At 42.4% G+C, this 20780-nt stretch overlaps 2 protein-coding genes across 10 annotated transcripts in view; one reads left to right on the top strand and one right to left on the bottom strand.

Moving 5' to 3' along the window:
* The window catches only part of ints9 (integrator complex subunit 9), a 98011-nt gene extending 88445 nt beyond the window's left edge, over nt 1–9566 (bottom strand). The window contains exons 1-2 of one of the 2 annotated variants that reach the window (XM_069930785.1): nt 9480–9566; nt 3417–3544 (exon numbers count right to left, since the gene is read on the bottom strand). In XM_069930785.1, the coding sequence (XP_069786886.1) occupies nt 3417–3544; nt 9480–9488 (137 nt within the window). In that variant the 5' untranslated portion in view covers nt 9489–9566. Of the gene's footprint in view, nt 1–3416; nt 3545–9360; nt 9381–9479 lie in introns of those variants that run through there. The other variant, XM_069930786.1, reaches the window with a different exon arrangement.
* Nucleotides 9567–9717: 151 nt separating this feature from the next.
* LOC138760334 (homeobox-containing protein 1-like) overlaps nt 9718–20780 on the top strand; it is a 127245-nt gene continuing 116182 nt past the window's right edge. For 5 of the 8 annotated variants that reach the window (XM_069930778.1, XM_069930775.1, XM_069930780.1 and 2 more), the window contains exon 1: nt 9718–10009. The gene's annotated coding sequence lies outside the window, so the exon portion shown is untranslated. The remainder of the gene's footprint in view (nt 10010–20780) is intronic. The other 3 variants (XM_069930781.1, XM_069930779.1, XM_069930783.1) reach the window with 2 other exon arrangements.

Below are 20780 nucleotides of genomic sequence, written 5' to 3'. Positions count from 1 at the left end.
TTCCAAGCCTGACAACCCTGATTTTGATGCTCCTGTACCTCCTTCCTGATGGTAGTGGGTCAAAGATACTGTGTGCTGCTTGAAGAGTCCTCAATAATTCTTTCAGCCCTATTTAATTAATGCTCCTAATGAATGTCATCTTCTCATCCTTTCTCTGTATTGACTTCAGGTACTAAGCTTTGCAATACCAACAATGATGCGGCTATCGAAATACCCAAAATTAGTTGGGATGTCATCTTTTTGAGAGGGTTTTGTGGACAGCCTTGAATCTTTTACTTAATCACTCCTAGTAATCTGTTCCATTGACAGAGTTTGTAATAGGCTATTTTAAAAGTCTGGTCAGCAATATGGACGACTTGGCTTTTCCAACTGAGCAAACAGAACTGTGATGACAGAAACATTGGTTTTCCAGACATGGAATCCAAGATTCATACTCTCCTATACTTTGCAAATGAGTTGATGATGACATAGAGCTCAACTTCCAAATGGTTGTTACAACCTAACTATGGAGGAAAGGGAGGGGGGGGGGGGAACTATGGAGGCTGGCTTGACCTTGCTTCTGGAATGGAAGTGATGCAAGTCAGTTTCTCATTAGCCCTGGAGATTAATTCCACACTGTGGGGTGAGATGCAGCACTGTGAGAGAGACGTAGAAAGCCTTGGCATAATGACACAATCTTGTATGACACCTGTCTGGACCAAGAATCTCATGGAGTATCAGGAGTCCTTTATTACCCATCATTAATTAAAGACTGTTTTACATTCAAATTGGATTGAACTGTGAACCGGAACAGCTTTTCTGTTGTATCCCCACATGACTTCCCAAATGCATTATCGCACACTAGTCAGGATAAAATTCCATGTGCTAAGGTTCCACCCAACTTTCCACCTGATCCATATCCTGTGCAGACAACTTTCCTCACTATCTGCAAACCATCAACTTTCATATCATCCACAAATTTACTTATCATATCTGTCACATTCACATCCAAGTAGTTAATGTGTTTCACAAACAAGAGCCCCAGCACAGATCTCTGTGGTACATCGACGGTCATAGACATTCAATCAGTCAAAAGTATCCTTCCACTGCTATTCTTTCCCCACTATCACCAAGCCAATTCTCAATCCAATGTGCCTTAATCTTCTGGACCAAGTAGATCTTATTGAAGATCCTGCAGGCAACAAAGTTTTTAGCTACCTCCTCAAAAGACTGAATCAAATTTGTGATGTGGGATATCCCAACATAAATCTGATTATCCCATATCAGCTCCTACTTTTCCAAACGTACATTAATACCTTGAGTTTTCTCCAATAATTTCCCCACCTCTGATGTAATACCCTAGCTCACCCTTGCCGAGCTTCCAAAATAAAGGAACCACATTAGTTGTCTTTCAGTCTTCTAGCACTTCACCAAAGGTGTAAGAATCTTTGTCGGGCCCCAGCTAACCCTTCCTTTGCTCACATTGTAAGTAGGAAAGGTCTCATCTGGTTCTCGGTATTTGTCACTTCTTGTGCATCCCATGGCATTAAACACATCCTCCTTCTTAATACTGCTCTGATCCAGATTATCCATGTACTCCTTCCTGATCTCTGTCTTCATTGTCCTTCTCCTTGATGAATATAGATGAGAACTATTCATTTCGGAACTTGTCTATATTACAGGGACACACTCTTGCCTAAACATCCGTTTGTTCCTGATCGACTTAAAATGTCCACCTTCCTTTTTGTACTGGTCCACCTTGCTCCTGCTAGCATTGGTCTGCTTCTTCAGATTTCAGATTTATTGTCCGACTACATGCAACCCTGAGATTAATTTTTCTATGGGCCAGGCAGGATTACCACTTAATGGTAGTGCAACAAAAAACAGGAAATGTAAACAAACTGACTGTGCAATTCAGTACAAAAGTAGGAGTCCTTAAATGGGTCCCCTGTTTGCATTTGTTGTTGAGGAGTCTGATGATGGAGGGGTAGCAGCTGTTCCTGCACCTGGTGGTGCGAGTCTTGTGGCACCTCCACCTCTTTCCTGGTGGTAGCAGTGAGAAAAGTGTGTGTGCTGGGTGATGTGCATCCTTGATGATCGCTGGTGCTCCCCAAAGGCAGCGTTCACTGAAGATCTTGTCGATGGTGGGGAGGTTTTTGCCTGTGATGTCCTGGGCTGTTTCCACCTCCTTTTGCAGGGCTTTACACTCAGGTGTATTGGTGTCGCCGTACTCATGATGTTTCCACTGCATAAGTTTGCCCAGAGTTTCCAATGTCATACCAAACCCTCCTGTGGAAGTAGAGCCACTGACATGATTTCTTCATGATGCCACAAGTGTTGTTGTATTCCTTGTACTGTTCAATGCACACAAACGTTTTCACCACTTCCATATTTTCCAACGAATTTCCTCAATAGTGCCTACTTTCCAGGTAATCAATGAAGGAAGCTTTAACTCTCAAAAATATCGGAAATCAGAGAATCTTTGAATACACATGAAACTTCACACGATCAACAACTTCAGGCAAGAGCAGGTCAATATGTTGTACTGGGTGGTATGGGCTTTCCTATGTTATGTGGGTTAACTAATCCATGACCACAATCAGTGGTGAGCACACAAGCTATTTCTATTTGGTCAGAGCTGTTGGCCCCTAGTACATCAATTGTTCACCTTCATCTGTTTAACTCAAGTAATTTGGCAGATGCTCAAATCTATATTATTCTTAATCTGTACAATACAATTTTACACAGTGGAATGTCTTTATTTGGTGGTCTGAGTGTCCCCCTGTAATTACACTGGCAACAAAGATTTTGCTTCCTGAACACTTTTGTGTGTATTTTATGGATTTTGGGTTTCTGATCACAAAAATCACTGTAAAATTTCCTATCATGTTCCTTTTTTTGATAAAACCAATTTTTTGTGATTTCCAGTCCTTTTTTTTTAAAGTCTACTTCAAGCAGACAAAACCATGAAGTGCAATATGTCATAGAAAATTAATTTTCTGCATTCGCACTTGGACGTCTTCCCTGCTGAACTTGGTGCAGTCAGTGATGAACATGATGAAAGATTTCACCAGGGCATTGCGACCATGGAAAAGCAGTACCAGGGCAACTGGAATTCTTCAATGTTGGCTAACTATTGTTGGACACTGACATGAGAGGCATCAGATGCTGAGTACAAACAAAAATCAGCGGCAAAACATTTTTAGGTCCGTTGAACTCATGCAATGTGTCAACATTATTATGTGAATGAACATATGAAATTCAATTAAACATGTTTCTCCAATTTCCTACATGATACAGCAAATCTGAAATTATCTTTGTATTTATCTTGAAGTTATTCAATAATCCCCAATTTTTTTTAAAAAGCAAACCTTTTGAAAAAAATTGCTGTGCAGTGTTATAAGAAACCAAGTGAAACAAGTCCTATGCACACATACCTGTGGACAAGAGGCAAAGGCAGGAAGTGGAGGGCTGATGTCATGTCCAACCCACAATCCAGCATGATGGTAGTGGACTTGAACTTCAGGATGTTGCATGGTAAAGTTGGATGTCCAGATAAGCAGTACTGAGAGAGAAACCAAAGAAGTGTTTTATTCCTTAAAAATATGAACACTCAATGCAGAATGGCTCCTTGCATATATGTCAATGAGATTTGTGTAGCAGGAAAGTAATTGGTTGATTATTTTACTGGAAGGCATAATTTTTACGTTGTCATGTAAAATTTTTTACATAGGATCCACAGCAAGAATCGCTCTTTGATAGATAAACTGGAGAATTGTTCAATCATAGTATGTGTACATCCACCCATATCTTAAGAGTAAGAGCTCAATACTGGCAGGGTGAGGCCCTACACAAATGCCAGGAACAACACCACAGTCTATTTGATGTTATGCAACTCAATAATATAAATAATGAATTTTCAAACTTCTGGTAACCCTTACTTCCTGCGTTCTTCCCTCTCCTTCCAATCCACCTCTGGCCCTTCCACTTGATTCCCCTTTCGCGTCCCCGTCCTCCCCCCACCCCCAGTCGCTATCTTTAATCCATGACCATCAAGGAGGAGGTGCAGGAGCATCAAAATCAGGACTAAGCAGGCTGGGAAATAGCTTCTTCCTGCAGGCAATGAGAGATGTATCATGTCCTGTAACCAAATAAATCATCCCCAAATATTAATAAATTTAGACATACAGCATAGGCCATTTTGGCCCATGAGTCCATGCTGCTCAATATACACCTAATTAACCTGCACCCCCAGTACGTTTCGAATGGTGGGAGGGAACCGGAGCCCCTGGGGAAAACCCACATGGACACGAGGAGAATGTACAAACTCCTTACAGTCAGATTAGGATTCGAACCCAGATCCTGATCACTGGCGCTGTAAAGGCATTGAGCCAACTGTGCTGCCCACTACATTTATTTTAAACTATATTTATTAAAAATTATATCTTTATGCCTGTGAATATCATGTGCTGTGTGGTATGTTGACTGTGGTCCAGAGAAACGCTGTTTTTTTGTGTCAGATGATTAAAAAATTGAACTTGCTTCCATCCATGTATTGCCCATGCATTTCATCAACGTGATCTCTTCCCCCTACACCCCTCCCCCCCCAATCTGACCTTCACCTCCCCTAATAGTTTCCATTATCACCTTCCTAATAAGATTGCATCACTGGAATCCTTGGTATACCCACATCACACACGTCCCCCAACCTGGTTCCATCAGCTATCACCCACCTGCCTCCATCACCCAACTCATCCTGCCCTTCCTGGTGCTATCTTCTCATCATTCACTCCTCAGTCCTTCTGTCACATGTTGGTTCCCGTCTCACCCCTTTCTCTCTCCTCCTGATACTGGCTATCTCCCCTTTATATCAGTTCTGATGCAGCATCTCAACCTTGACCATCACTTTGCCTCCACAGTTGCAGCCTGACCCACAGAGTTCCTTTTTTGTCCCAGATTCTTATGACTACATTTTTTGAATTTAGAAGATGTTGAACAAGAGATAAGTACCATATATATTAGTATAAAAGTAAAATTTTCTAGACTATTTTTTAAATGTTACATGGATACTACTTCTGAGGGTCTGAAACTTACTAAGGTGAAGCTGCCATCCATCGATGTATTTACATCTGAAAATTGCAGGCAGACCAAGCACTGTGTTAATTTACCATTATTTTAAGATAATGAAGCAGTACAAGTTGAACCTCTATTATCAGGCTCCCTGTGGTCCAGCAACTCCTGTTATCCGGCACGTTTTGAATCTGCCACGGTTGGTACAAACTCCTTACAGACAGCACGGGACTTGAACCCCGGTCCCGATCGCTGGTGCTGTAAAGGTTGAATTTGCTGTGATCGGGACTGGGGTTCAAGTCTTGCACTGTCTGTAAGGAGTTTGTACCAATGGTGGCAGATTCAACCTTTACAGCGCCAGTGATCGGGACCGGGGTTCAAGTCCTGCACTGCAAGGAGTTTGTACTAACGGCGACAGATTCAACCTTTACAGCGCCAGCGATCGGGTCCGGGGTTCGAGTCCCGTGCTGTCTTTAAGGAGTTTGTTCTAACATCCTGATCACTGAAAAGTCACTGAGCAAACCGCTATGCTAACCATGTCACCCCACAGTATTACTTCCCGTTCTAAGCTTTATTCTACGCAGCATAGGTTTGTTCTATACAGCAAAGTACAGGCCCTTCGGCCCTCAATGTTGTGCCGACTCATATATTCCTTCCTAAAAAAATGTTCTAAACCCTCCCTACCCCATAACATTGCATTTTTCTTTCATCCATGTGTCTAAGAGTCTCTTAAATGCCCCCAATGTTTCAGCCTCCATTACCATAGGCACCCACAACTATGTAAAAAAAACTTACCCTTGATGTCTCTCCTAAACTTCTCTCCCTTCACTTTGTACACATCCCCTGTTGTTTGCTGATCCTGCCCTGGGAAATGGGTGCTGGCTGCCCACTCTCATAATCTTGTAGACTTTTATCAAGTCTCCTCTCAACCTTCTATGCTCCGTTTGACATGTAAACATAGGAGGTTCCCTGATGGGCCAATTTCTGTTTTCCAGCATTTTCTGGCAAGTTACGATGTTGCTGGATGTTACGAGCCCAGAGGATTCAAAAACCCAACAGCAATAGATATTCACCAAGACAAATGGTGACTTAATCAAAAGTTGCTTTTAATTATCTTTAAACATGAGGACAGAATCACACTTTAACTTACCACTACTAACTTAACTAACCGAACTTAACTCCTAAGTGCACGTGTATGTAATGTGTGTGCAAGTTTGGAAAAGTTTTTTGATTCACAGTCCAATCTCACTTCTCATCCTCCAAGTTCACTGGGTGCAGGTCATTCTTACACGGTGCACAGAATTTAACATTTATGAAGTTCACCAGGCTTTGGTCCTTGAAAGGTAAGTTACCGCTCAGGAAGGTTCTTGTCGGTTTTCAGAGAGAGATTTGTTGTTTGCTGGACACCCACAACTGATTCCTTCAGATCAGCCACTTCAATGTCTCGCCAAAGAACTTCCCCCATCAGGGTTTTTCAAATGATAACCTCTTTCTTTCAAGTCACCACAGAGTTCCTTTTTGATTCCCTTATTTCAAGTGAAACATTAGGCAGCCAGTCCTCTCTGCTTGTATGAACCACAAGGGCTTTGACCAGGCTGAACTAAGCACTCATAACCCGTCTTCCAAATGGGGTTTTTCCACAAGCTTTCCAGCTTGTCCTGTTCCAGTCCCAGCTGTTGCTGCTGACTGTAAATCTGCGGAACTGATCGCTCTCTTAGAACAGCAAGAAGCACTCCCAGATAGCCTGCAGTTCCGAAGCTACTCCTCTGAGTTCTTTCATCTGTTGTTTTTCAAAACAACAATCCATTAATCTCGTCTCTTGTGCACTCTCCAAAGCTTTTGCAAAGGCTCTTGGAGCTGCCCTGTCTTGCATGAGTAGAGTTCCAGTATTTTAAATGAGTTCTGTTTTGAAGTGTTTCTATGTGACCTACACGAAAAAAAAGCTTCCCCAAATCTCCTAAAAACATATCTATAATCTGTCACACCGAATTAAAGAGATTCAACCTGTACTGTAAATGCATATCAGCCTTACTTAACGTACATATGGAATGATGGTGTGATATACCCAGTTCTGACTCAGTAATAGGGTAAAGGTTCCATTACTGACACGCAATACTACATCTAGAATGTAACATACATAAAATTCTTTAACTCTGTCTACCATAAGGAAGACAGAGTCACCACTTTGCAGGAGTCCCTCACAGAAATGAGGCCTCAGTGAGAAACAAACTCGCGATCCCTGGTTTACAAGGCCACTGAGCTATCGGGTAATATAATGTTGATGAATTTCAGCCTCGCTGTGCTCCTACCCATGACCATTTACATCTACGAATGGCAAGCAGTCAAAGTGCTGTGTTCAGGCTTTCGTAATTTTACGGTAGTTACAGTATTAAGTACCCATTCGGGCATACAGTAATTATAGTGAAGAAAATTTCAGATGTTTTGGCCAAAATTAGGGGGTTTATGTTTACATGAGATATATGGAAAATTCCATATTTTTTGGCCAAAAATAGGCAATTCACTGTCACATCAGATTGACTCTTATATGAGTATATAGAGTATTTTTTAACTTCAAAAATAAAATAAATTCACAATAAAAGATATATACAAAAAAAAACAACTTTTTAAACAATATTCATATCAATGATTGATACATTCAGATTGTGACATTGAAGGCGAGCTAATCTTTTATCTATACTATACATTTCCCAAGAATGTGGCCTCAATGGAAGAAGGACCCCAAGATATGATCCTTCTTCACAAGGCCTTGGTGTTCGCTGCACCAAGCTTCAATCTTTAATAGACTAATGTGCTGGAGAAGCTCAGTAGGTCCTGCAGCAGCCACAGGAGGCAAAGTTATATAATCACCGTTTTAGGTCTGAGCCCTTCTGAAACATTGGTGGATGTTGCAGGACCTACTGAGTTTCTCTTAGCACTTTAGTGTATGAACTACAATCAGAGTCTGAAGTTTCTTACTTCACTCATTGTGAGTGTGTCCCTCAGCTTCAACCTGAGTTGATGGATAACTATTGCTTCAGTCCCAGAGAACCACAGAATAATACAGAACAAGAAACCGGTCCTTCGGCCATTCCAGTCTGTGCCAAACTATTATTCTGCCTAGTCCCACTGACCTGCACCTAGTGCAAAGCCCTCCATATCCCTCCTATCCATGTATTTGCCCAATTTTTACTGAAATGTTAAAATTGTGCCCACATTCACGACTTCAGCTGGCAGCTCATTCCACACTCCCACCACTCTCTGTTGTGAAGAAGTTCCCCCAATGCTCCCATTTTATTCTTATCCCACGTCCTCCGGCCTGTATCTCAATGGGGGAAAAAAAAGACTTATCTACATTTAGTTCTCTCCCTCATAATTTTAAATACCTCATTCTTCCTCATTCCTCACGTGTTGAACCTTTCCCTGTAACTCAGTTCCTGAGTTCCTGGTAAATCTTCTCTATCTTATTGATATCCTTCCTGGAGTTTGGTGACCAAAACTGCACACAAAACTCCAAATTTGGCCTCATAAATTTTCCATAACATCCCAACTCCTATTATCAATACTTTTGATTGATGAAGCCCAAGATGTCAAAAGCTCTCTTTCGAACCCTATCCACCTGTGACATCACTTTCAGGGAATTATGTATCTGTCTTCCCTGCTTTTTTTCAAATCCACCTTGGGTTTAACCCCCCCCCCCCCTTTCCCCATCCCCCTCTCCCTTCCCCCCCTCTCCCCATCCCCTCTCTCCCCATCCCCTCTCTCCCCATCCCCCCCCGCCCCCTCCCCCCCGCCCCCTCCCCCCCGCCCCCTCCCCCCCGCCCCCTCCCCCCCGCCCCCTCCCCCCCGCCCCCTCCCCCCCGCCCCCTCCCCCCCGCCCCCTCCCCCCCGCCCCCTCCCCCCCGCCCCCTCCCCCCCGCCCCCTCCCCCCCGCCCCCTCCCCCCCGCCCCCTCCCCCCCGCCCCCTCCCCCCCGCCCCCTCCCCCCCGCCCCCTCCCCCCCGCCCCCTGCCCCCCCGCCCCCTGCCCCCCCTCCCCCTGCCCCCTGCCCCCTGCCCCCTCCCCCTGCCCCCCTCTCCCCATCCGCCCTCTCCCTTTCCCCCCTCTCCCCATCCGCCCTCTCCCTTCCCCCCCTCTCCCCATCCCCCCCTCTCCCCAGCCCCCTCCCCCCAGCCCCCTCCCCCCTTCCTCTTCCAAAGAGTGGCTCCCATTCCCTCAGTTCTCCACTGAAATGTTGGTCTAGGTACAGTTTCATGGGTTAATCTGATGACAGAATCTTCTCTGGTAAAATACAATGACATGCAACTCCTCTCACAAGGGTTGGAGGCTTTCTACATCCGCCCTCGGTCGCAACTCTTGCAGTTCATCAAACCCTTTCCTTTCTTCCATCCCCACTTACTTTGAAGATTTAGGACAAAATAAAAAGTTTCTCACCAGCTTCATCCTTTTTCTCCTCCCCCCCCCCCCCCTCACTCCGCCCCCCTCCTTCACGCGCCAGAGGCAGTTTCCAGGAGAAGCTCCACGAAGTCAAAGTTCAAAAGGAAATGAGCCGCCGATCCCGGCCAGGCGACGCAGGCGCCGGCCGACGCAATGCACGGCGGGGGCTGGAGTCCCGCGCTGACCCGATGTGCGCGAGGCAGGCGGCGGGTCGCCCGGGGTCATCAACTACAAGTCCCGGCGGCCCGCGCGGGAGCGCCGGGGTCGCCCCTGTGTTGGGAGGCCCCCCCGCCCGCCCGCCCGCCCGCCTTTGCTGTGGGAGTTTGGTGTTGTTGATCATGGCGGGTGTGGGGCAGACAAAGACGGTCCTGCTCACTCCTCGATTGGAGATTTGACAAAACTTTCGGATGTTTTTGTTCCAAGACGAGTCTGTGACCGAAAGCTCTGCCTCTTTGTTGAAAACAATTCCTTTAGCCTTTCAATGGATGAGGCTCTTTCCAGGAACCACAGAGGAAGCTGAGAGGGTGGTAAGTGTCATCCCTGATTGGATCTGCTTATTTCTGGGGCTGGGAAGGGGGTTTTTAACTTCCCATTTGGGCTTTCATTTGTCTCTGAACTTCGTATCCTGGAAGGAATTTGAAGCAGCATTTGTCATGTCCCTATCAGGGGTTTGTTGTTGTTGTTGCATACTTGTTTAAAAAGTAAGGATTGGGTTGTCCAGAGTCCAAAACAGCAAAATACGTGGTATTTTAAACATCTGTTATCAAAACAGCTCGCAGTACAAGTTGTGAAAGATTATTTTCTCACCTAGAATCAAATGTCATTTGGGGAGATCAGTTTCTGGTGGACCTTGACACATGTGGTGGTGGTTGGTGGGGGGGAGGCAACATCTGTAAAATAAGTTATGATGTTGTCCTGTGTTATCTCTTTCCTGATGTCATGAATATTCTGATAAGAAAATATCATGGCGCCTTGCTCTTTATATTTTTATTACTGCAATGGTTTATATCTAAGGTTTTATAATATCTTGTGAGGTGAACGTGCTGTAAAACAGTGTACCGAGGTGCTTTGAAAGTCACAGCAATTTTAAAATGACTGTGTAATCATTTAATTCTCACATTAAAAGATTCTGTTATGTAACCATGTAATAATGACAGTGTAGAAACAGGCCAACTTGGCCCTTCTAGTCCACGCCAAACACTTTCTCCCACCTCCCCCCACTGACCTACACTCAACTCGTAACCCTCCATTCCCTTCCTGTCCGTATACACGTCCAACTTCTCCTTAAATGCTAATAGCGTTCCACACACCCACAGTATAAAAATCAAATTTCCCAATAAATATAGTTCCGTGCCATAATTCTAGTTTGCTTGAAAAATAGATTGGATGTATTTTTAATGCTTTTGGACACTTGTCCAAGAAACTTCAGACTCTGTGATTGCGTTTCTCATTTGGGAAGCAAATGAATGGAACGGTAATGAGAGTTGTGTGGTGTGCGGGAATAATTTAACATACATAATAACATAACAATTACAGCACGGAAACAGGCCATTAGGCCCTTCTAGTCCGCACCGAACCAAACACCCTTTTCTAGTCCCACCTCCCTGCACAATGCCCATAACCCTCCATCTTCTTCTCATCCATAGACCTGTCCAACCTTTTCTTAAATAATACAATTAACTCCACCGCCACTATTTCTCCCGGAAGCTCATTCCACATGGCTACCCCTCTCTGAGTAAAGAAGTTCCCCCTCATGTTACCTCTAAACCTCTGCCCCTTAACCCTTAACTCATGTCCTCTTGTTTTAATCTTTCCTCCTCTTAACGGAAATAGTCTATCCACATCCACTCTGTCTATCCCTTTCATAATCTTAAATACTTCTATCAAATCCCCTCTCAACCTTCTACGCTCCAAAGAATAAAGACCTAATCTGTCCAATCTCTCCCTATACTCTAGATGCTTAAACCCAGGTAACATTCTTGTAAACCTTCCCTGCACTCTCTCCACTCTGTTTATACACTAATATAATATACATTTAATACACTAGTGTGAAGAGATTAGCTCTGTTTTTGCTTTTGGGGGCGGGGGGGGAAGAATTTTCTTCACTAAGCTGCTGTAGAGATGATGTTATCCAGTACCTCTTTATAGGATATTTATAATATGGTTTTGATTAAGGCATAGGTCGCAGTGAAGAGTAGGAAATTGGAAACGAGAAACACAAGAGACGGCAGATCCTGGAATCTGGGGTGAAAAGCAATCTGCTGAAGGAACTCAGTGGGTCAAGCTGTATCAGGAGGGATAAAAAGAATGGTCAACCTTTCAGGTTGAAACCTTTCCTCCAGCAGATTCCTTTTTGTAGGAAAGGAGAAAACTTCATAAAATTATAAATGTACAGCACAGAAATGAGCCCTCTGACCCACCAAATCCACACTAACCATTTTTGTCCATCCACACCAATCCTATTTGCCCACATTATTACAATACTAGGGTAAATTCAAAAAGAACGTTAGAAATCAGGCTGTTTAACAACTTCTGAGATTGGTTTGACCCTGCAAACAATAATTAATATGAAAATAGGAATCACAGACTTATTCTTCATGGCACTTTTCTTTTTGCTCTGTAGTCTGAAATTCTTCAATCTTTCCTTTTTATTTATTGGATCATTCTCAGTTCTCTTAATTTCCTCAATAATTTGATGTGTCCATTTAAGTCTTGGCCAATGTTGCTTTGAAATAAATGATCAAATTATTATTGCGGTTTCTGAGAGATTGCAGAATGTAAATCGACTTTCATATTTTTTTGCATCACAACAATGACTTCATTTCAGAAATGTGACATGAGCTTTTTTGTTTCTCTGTATGTAAAGTGCTATAGGAAAGCAATTTACTTCTTTTTGTGGCAAAATTAATTATCTCAATGTCAGTCATGGGGCTTATTATGGACATCCTAAAGGGAAGGTGAGGTACTGATATTCATTGACATGACGGAGGTGGAAAGGGTTAGTACCTTCAAGTTCCCAGAGTCCACATATCAGAGGATCCCTCCTGGAGCCAGCACATTGTGGCATACATGAAGAGGACACATCAATGCTTCTGAGAAATTTTAAGAAGACTGAGGAGATTTGGCATGTTGAATACTCTGCAGTGTACTGACTGATTTGGAAACCAGAGTGAAGAAGGATGCCAAAAGTGGCAAACCAAACTAAATCCATCACGGGGACTGATATTCCATCTATTGAAGACATCTGCGTGAGATGTGGTACCTATACCTCCAACTTGATGGTAGCAGGAGAACAGAGTGTGTGCCGGGTGAGATGGTTCCTTGATTGCTGCTACTCTCCATGTAGATGTTCTCAATGGTGGGGAGAGTTTTGCCTATATCACTTTGGGCTTTCCACTCAGGTATGGGTGCTCCCATACCAGGCTCCCATAACAGTCAGCACAGTTTGCCAAGGTTTCTGAAGTCATACTGAACCTCCGCAAACTCCTGAGGAAGTAGAGCCACTGACATGCTTTCTTCACAATGGCATTCGTATGATGAGCCCATAAAAGGTCGTCCAAGATGGTGACTCCCAGGAATTTAAATTTGCTCACGCTCTCCACCTCTGATCCCTCAGTCATCACTGGATCGTTCACCTCTGGTTTTCCTTTCCTAAAACCTACGATCAGCTCCTTGGTCTTTGTGACATTGAATGCAAAGCTGTTAGTACATCATTCAGCCATAATCTCCCTCCTGCCTACTGCTTTGAACTTTGTATATGACAATAAACTTTCATTTTGCATCATTACCACCATCAAAGTGTTCAAACTGAAGTCTAAATGCTTTCAAGTCACTAATTGAAGAGAAAACACTGAAAAGCTGGACTACCTTTCAGAAAGAAAGTGGTTTGTGATTTAGGTTAATTACACTGTACACCGAAGATTTTGCTTCCAGAACACTGTGGGGTGTATTTTATGGATTTTGGCCTGCTGATCATGAAAATCACCTTAAAAGGTTTACTGTCACCCACTGTTCTTTAGAAATAACTTATTTTTGCGATTTCCTGTCATATTTTTAACATGCATGAAGTGCCACATGTCATTGAAAATTTATTTTCTCCATTTGCACTTTGACTTTTTTTCCTGCTGATCTTGGTGCAGTGACGAACATGGTGAAAGGACATGGTGACCATCCCAGGGCAACTAGAATCCATCAATGCTGGCCAAATATTGTTGGTCACTGACACGCAAGGCATCAGATGCTGAGTACAAACAAAAATCAGCTTCAATGCATGAACTCGTGCATTATGTGACCATCATTATGCAACTGAACACAAAGTTGATTTAATGTTTCTCCAACTGAACATCTGAAATTATCTTTGTATTCAGCTGGAAGTTGTCTAGCATAATCCCCAATTTTTTTCCTCAGGAAGTTTTTTTTTACTATTTATCTTTGCTATATAAAGTACAGTACACTGTTTAACCTGCTGAGTTTCTCCAGCATTGTGTTTTTACTTCAATCATGGTGACTGCAGACTTTCGTGTTTGACTTTTCAAATAATTTGTTGTCCAGTATTATTCGAGCACCACAGAGAAGTGAGCGATCCACAACCAAGTTCAGCAGCTTCATTGGTGCCATTCCTACCAATGTATGATCAAAATTTGGGATGACGCAACATTCAATTACACATGCAGTTATTTTAGCAGTTCCAAGCAGCATTTGCTCACATCCATCATCCAAAAATGGGCAATAATGCTGTGTTGCCAGCAAAACCTGGATCTCAAAAAATTAATAAGTAGTTAGGGGAAGGGAAACAGTATAACTAATTTGGCCCTGACCCTGACCCATTCTATCTAATTATCTGAGGAAATCCATGAACCTAGTAATTGTTTCTCCACTTGTTCTCGACACTACATAATCTCCCGAGTTTATCTGTTAAATACCTGCAGCCCATATTTTCTTTTACTGATCGATTTGATCAATTACGTTTACTATTTGCAAACCAGAATTGTGTTCTCTTTATTTCAGCCATGTATGCAATTTACCAAGATGACAAATCCATAGCAAACTATGCAGGGTCAGAATATTGACATCTTTGGTGAGAGTCTAACTATTAGATAGTGTGCACTTACTCTTTATAAGGCTATGCCTTTGAATTTTCTAATCCTTCGATCCAGTTTTGTAATCTTTCCAGCATTTGTATGTGGTTGAATTTGTTGACAATTATTTTGAAATTTCTGTTGCCTTGTTTGCAGAGGAATGCACTTGGACTTGGACACCTTTTCATGACTGCATTCTCTGAAGCATGTCACACACCATGATCATTTCAAATTAGGTCCTTTTTAAATCCAGTAAACTGGTAGCCAATTTAAACACAGCAAGATGCTGCAGATGACAAATAATCAATCTATTTAATGGTGTGGAAGAGAAGTGTGTCATAAGATCGCTAAATTTCACTGATAAATGCAGCTGGCCCTTGGCATTACTTTATCATCTGAAACACAGCATTCTCTGCAGTACCTATCCATGCATAGTCAGAGGGGATCTGTCTTTGTTATTTTCTTCATTTCAAAGTTTGAGCCTGTTTTTCTTTCTATTAATCCCTCTGTTGAATCCTATGCTTGGTCATGAGTGTATTGCCATAACATTACAGACTGTAAGGATTAATATATCTTCCCTTTGGGATTGTGTTTAGCGAGATATTTAATGCAAAGAAAGATTTCAATGTAGATTTCAATGTATAAGTCAGTTTGAATGCTATTTGAAAATCAAATACTTTTGGATGTAAATATAATTAGCAAGTCCTCCATTGACCAGGAATGAAAATAACTTTCTTGAAGGATGCACCACAAACACAGCCTTTTCTTACCACCCTGCCATGTTTGCTTACTTTCACCTGTGTTTGTTCCTTATTGCCCACAAACATTGCAGATAGTGAATTAAAACTCAATCTTGTATTAGATTTGCAGTCATGTAGGCAGCTGGCATGACAACATGTCATTTATATAATTAAATAAATTGTCTTGAAAGGTCACGGGAATGGTAGTTTGCTGTTTCATTCAAAATATTGGTAACAACTTGAATTTAAATTCCACAGCTGTCATTAGTAAAATTCATATTTGTTTCCTGAAATCAGTAGTTCTGATCTCCAATTTGAATAAAGAATAGTACTTTACAGGCCCAGTCACCCACAATGTTGTGTAATGGATAAATATTGGGAGGAATTTGGTAAGATTACAGTAGGTTCCATACATACACACATTTTAAAACAGATCTTATTTGAAATACTGAAGAATTCATATTCAGTAACATTAGGGTTCTTCAGGTGGATTTTCCGCTAAGAATGGGCCTGAAGTAGAGGAAGCGGGCCTTTGAATTGTCGTTCAGGTGGCAGTGGTAAAAATGTAGTGCTGGCCACCTGAAGGGTCAGCTGCACCAGATGCACCTCTGAGCGCACACCGGCTCCTGTTCCTTCGGGCTGTCAGATTTGGGATGGCTGGCTGTCAGAGTTGGGATAGCCGGTGCAGGCTATCAGCGCGGGACGTCCCGAGTGGGACGTCCCCATGCTGACAGCCCACGCTGGCTACCCCTGCCCTGATGTTCCGCGCCGGTGGGGAGGGGGGGGGCAGGGGCAGCTGGGAGGGGAGCTGTCAGGTGCTGCCATCTGACTGTCATCCCCTTTTGTCCTGGATTTAAATTTTTATTGCTGTTTTATGGTCTAGGTGTGGGAGCTCCTAGGATCTACAGCCTCCTAGACTCTCACCATCACATGACCTCCCTAACTAAAATCTTTCTCTCCTTTTATTCCCTCAGACCTTGAGGGAGGCTAGTGTAGAAATTGCAGGGGTTCTGACAAAAATATTGAAAATGTCCTTAGCCATGGGTGAGGTGCAGGAGGATTGGACGATAGCTCACGTTGTTCCATTGATTAAAAAAGGCTCCAAAAGTAACTCTGGAAATTATAGGCCAGTGAGCCTGACGTCAGTAATAGGTAAATTATTCGAAGATGTTCCAAGAGATTAGGCGTACAATTATTTGGATAGCCAGGGACTGATTAGGGATAGCTAACATGGCTTTGTGCTTGGTAGATTGATTTTAACCATTCTTGTAGATTTTTCTGAGGCGGTTACCAGGTTAGTTGACAAAGGAAAGGCTGTGCATGTTGCCTACATGGACTTTAGTCAGGGCTTTGACAAGATCCTAAAAAGGAAGTTAGTCAGGAAAGTTCAAATGTTAGGTATTCATGGTGAAGTAGTGAACTGGATTTGACAATGCCTGGTGGGAGAAGCCAAAGGGTAGTGGTGGATGATTGCTTATCAGACTGGAGGCCTGTGACTAGTGATGTGCCTCAGGTATCGGTACTGGACCATTGTTGTTTGTCATTTATATCAAGGATCTGGATGTTAATGTGGTAAATTGGATCAGCAAGTTTGCAAATGACACTAAAATTAGAGGTATTGTGGACACAGAGAAGAAGGTTTTCAAAGCTTGCAGAGGGATTTGGACCAGCCTGTAAAGTTGGCTGGAAAATGGCAGATAGAATTTAATGGAGACAAGTGTAAGGTGTTGCATTTTGGAAGGACAAACCAAGAAAGGATATACATGGTAAATGAGAGGGCACTGAGGAGTGTGGTAGAACAGAGGGATCTGGGAATACAGATACACAATTCCCTGAAAGTGGCATCACATATGGATAGGGTTGTAAAGAAAGCTTTTGGCATATTGGCCTTCATAAATCAAAGTATTGAGTACAGCAGTTGGGATGTTAAAGTTGTATAAGACATTGGTGAGGCCAAATTTGGAGTATTGTGTGCAGTTTTGCTCACCTAACTGCAGGAAGGATATCAATAAGATGGAGAGCAAACAAGATTTATTGGATGTTGCCCTGTAACTTCAGGGACTGAGGTGCAGGGAAAGGTTAAATAGGTTGGGACTTTATTCCCTAGAGCGTAGAAGAATGAGGGGTGATTTGATAGAGGTATTTAAAATTATTAGGGGGATAAACAGACTAAATGTTGATAGGCTATTTCCATTGAGGGTGGGTGAGATTCAAGCAAGAGGGCATGGGTTCAAGTGAAAGGGGAAAAGATTAGGGGGAACTTCTTCACATAGAGAATGGTGGGGATGTGGAATGAGCTTCCAGCTGAAGTGGTAGATGTGGGCTTGATTTTAATATTTAAGGGAAATTTGGACAGGTATATGGTTGGGAGAAGTATGGAGGGCTATGGACTGGGTACAGGTCAATGGGACTAGGCAAGAAAAAGTGGTTCTGCACAGTCCTGTTTCTGTGCTGTAATTGTTCTATGGTAATCTCATTTCTTGTTAACATTTCTCCCCATTGTCCTTTCTTTATTATCCTTGCAGTCTCATCATGGTCATTTCTTAACATATGATTCTTATTTATTCTATTTCCATCGTACATATTTGCAAACTTGCCTAATAGTAGGGAAGGGACCTTCACCAGCACTTGTTTGAGATCTTCAAAAGCCTGCAAGCATTCTGGATTCCATTCAACTGCAGGTGACGCTGACTGCAAGGCTGCAGATCAGAAGCAGAGGTCATACAAAATCACTTGTCCTGCCGGATCAACAGCTACACCCTTGCTCCGATTCCTTCCAGGCCAAAATGTATGTCTGGCATGATATTTAAGTTCTCTGTGATGCCAAAATAAGATGAAAAATTCTGATCCTATTCAGGAACTAGGGTGAGTATGTAAAAAGCCATACAATGTAACTCCTTTTCTCTTAAGTGGTGTTTTAAGAAGAATGGATGCTGTATCATCAGAGAAAGTTTGGGAGGTTCAGGGTGGTGGGCAGGAGTGACGGAGGGACTGGAATAATGGAGTATAGGAAAAACCCAATTGCCAACAATACACCATAGGGCTTTCTTTTCCTTCGGCATGTACCAAATTAAGGAGTTGATATCCTTTTGCCTCTGACAACTTCACATACATTCCTTTGAGTGTACAATGCCAAACCACTCGTAACTTGCACAGGACCTATCACCTCAGCAAGAGCAATGGAATAGAGTTGGAAATGATAAACTCTTTCCTGACTGGCTACACTAATTACTGTTGGTTAAGACCCACAGGTTCAATCATAGAGCTATTGACTACCCAGACTGTTTTGACTTCTTCTCTTCCTCTTTAGATAGCCACAGAGGTGAGGCACCAGAGGACATATATTGACCAAACACTGTGATTTAGCATTGCCAATTTAGATGGTCATCATTGGGTTTTTTTTTGGACCCCTGCAACACTCATGGCGGAGTAAGAATTAGGGCTACTGAAAGAGAAAGTAGTCATCTCTGATTAATACTCTGCTCCAGAGCTCTAGTTTGCTGGAGGCCTGGTGTCGGGGTGCTGATCAGGGTGGGGGTCAGTGATATTTCACGATGGACAGAGGCATTACCTGGCACAGTGTCTAAGCTTACCACAATCATGGCATCTGTCCTTGGATGTATTCCTGTTTGGTCCCAATTTTCCCATGATTCTCCCTGCCTTTACTTTCGTCAACCCCTGGGTCTTTTTTTACCTTGCTGGTAGAATTGCCCTGCTTTTTTTTTTTTATTTTTTTTATTTTTTATTTTTCACACCATAAATCACAATAGCCATGATATACATTTTTTCTTTTCCACACATTTACAGTGACTTTTTCTCCCTCCCCCCTCCCTCCTCCCAAGCCACCCCCCCACCCCCCCCCTCTCATCCATTTTAGGTATACAATCTAGGTTGCATTAATTCAGTTAGACAATGTTGTCATTCAACAGAAATACACCAGAAATTCTACTGAGTCCATTCTTTTCTTTTCTTCTCCTTCCATCAACTTAGGTAATGTTTGTTCCCGGTAGGTTTTCGCTATTGTATTTAATGTAAGGCTCCCATACTTGTTCGAATATTTCAATATTATTTCTTAAACTATATGTTATTTTTTCTAATGGAATACATTTATTCATTTCTATATACCATTGTTGTATTTTCAAATTATCTTCCAATTTCCAGGTTGACATAATACATTTTTTTGCTACGGCTAGGGCTATCTTGACAAATCTTTTTTGTGCATCTTCCAAGTCAATTCCAAATTCTTTATTTTTTATGTTACTTAGGAGAAAGATCTCTGGATTCTTTGGTATATTGTTTTCTGTTATTTTATTTAATATCTGATTGAGATCTTCCCAAAATTTTTCTACTCTCTCACATGTCCAGATTGCATGAATTATTGTTCCCATTTCTTTTTTACATCGAAAACATGTATTAGATACTGTTGGGTCCCATTTATTTAACTTTTGCGGTGTAATGTATAGTCTGTGTAACCAATTATATTGTATCATACGCAGCCTCGTATTTATTGTATTTCTCATCGTTCCAGAGCATAACTTCTCCCATGTTTCCTTTTTTATCTTTATATTTAAATCTTGTTCCCATTTTTGTTTAGTTTTACCATTTGTTTCCTCATTCTCCTTTTCTTGCAGTTTAATATACATATTTTTTATAAATCTTTTGATTAACATTGTATCTGTAATCACTTTAGACAAGACCTTTTCTGGGTCCAGCAAAAAGTCCTTCCCTGCCCATATTGATCAGGGCTGTATTGCGATCCTGCCAATCCAAATTTCTTAATTTAAACACTTGGGCTTGCAGAGCCATCATGCAATTAATTAAGGTGTTATCTGCTATCAATATTCCTCTTTCTCATCCCACGAGTTACGAAACTTGGCCAGTAATTTGGGCATGGATTTATCTGTTCTTTCTGCGCAATGGGCAACCTCCCTATGTTTACAGGTACTGTTTAAAATCGTTGTATTCCCTGGTTTTTCCAACTAAGTGGCCATGCTTTTGTTCCTTTCCTCATCAGAATTAGCTCACCCGACTCCACTGAGGGCCCCGGGCATGTTAAAAGAGCCTTGTAATGCCATTCACGAGGCACATTTTAATAACATGCACATCTCCTGGGAGGGATTGATGGAAAGCTGGGCTTTTTTCAAAGAAAAGGTTGGGAGCCTCACTTATCATAGCTTGCCCTTCAAAAGGGACCCAGGGCTTAAGTATTGGGACATCACCTCCCATTATTTGGGGATCCTGCAATGAAGATTTTGCTTTTGTCCGCCTGTTAGCCCGTTTTTGGGTGCTGGTGGTGCTACTGGATAGGTTCCAGTGTTTCTTCTTCCTCTGTTTCTGAGGATTCGTCCTCTGGCACCGATGGACAGGAAGGGGAAGCTGCGGGGAGAGGTGATATCAGAGCAGTTAAGGCAGCCTCAGCCCCAGGTGCTTCTGCTGTGCTCTTATAAACTGGAAGTGGTTGTACTGTCACAGTCAAGAGA

The sequence above is a fragment of the Narcine bancroftii genome, chromosome 4, assembly GCF_036971445.1.
Source record: "Narcine bancroftii isolate sNarBan1 chromosome 4, sNarBan1.hap1, whole genome shotgun sequence".
Classification (NCBI taxonomy): domain Eukaryota; kingdom Metazoa; phylum Chordata; class Chondrichthyes; order Torpediniformes; family Narcinidae; genus Narcine; species Narcine bancroftii.
The sequence above is the reverse complement of the archived record's forward strand: the minus strand, read 5'-3'. Positions and strand labels throughout refer to the sequence as shown.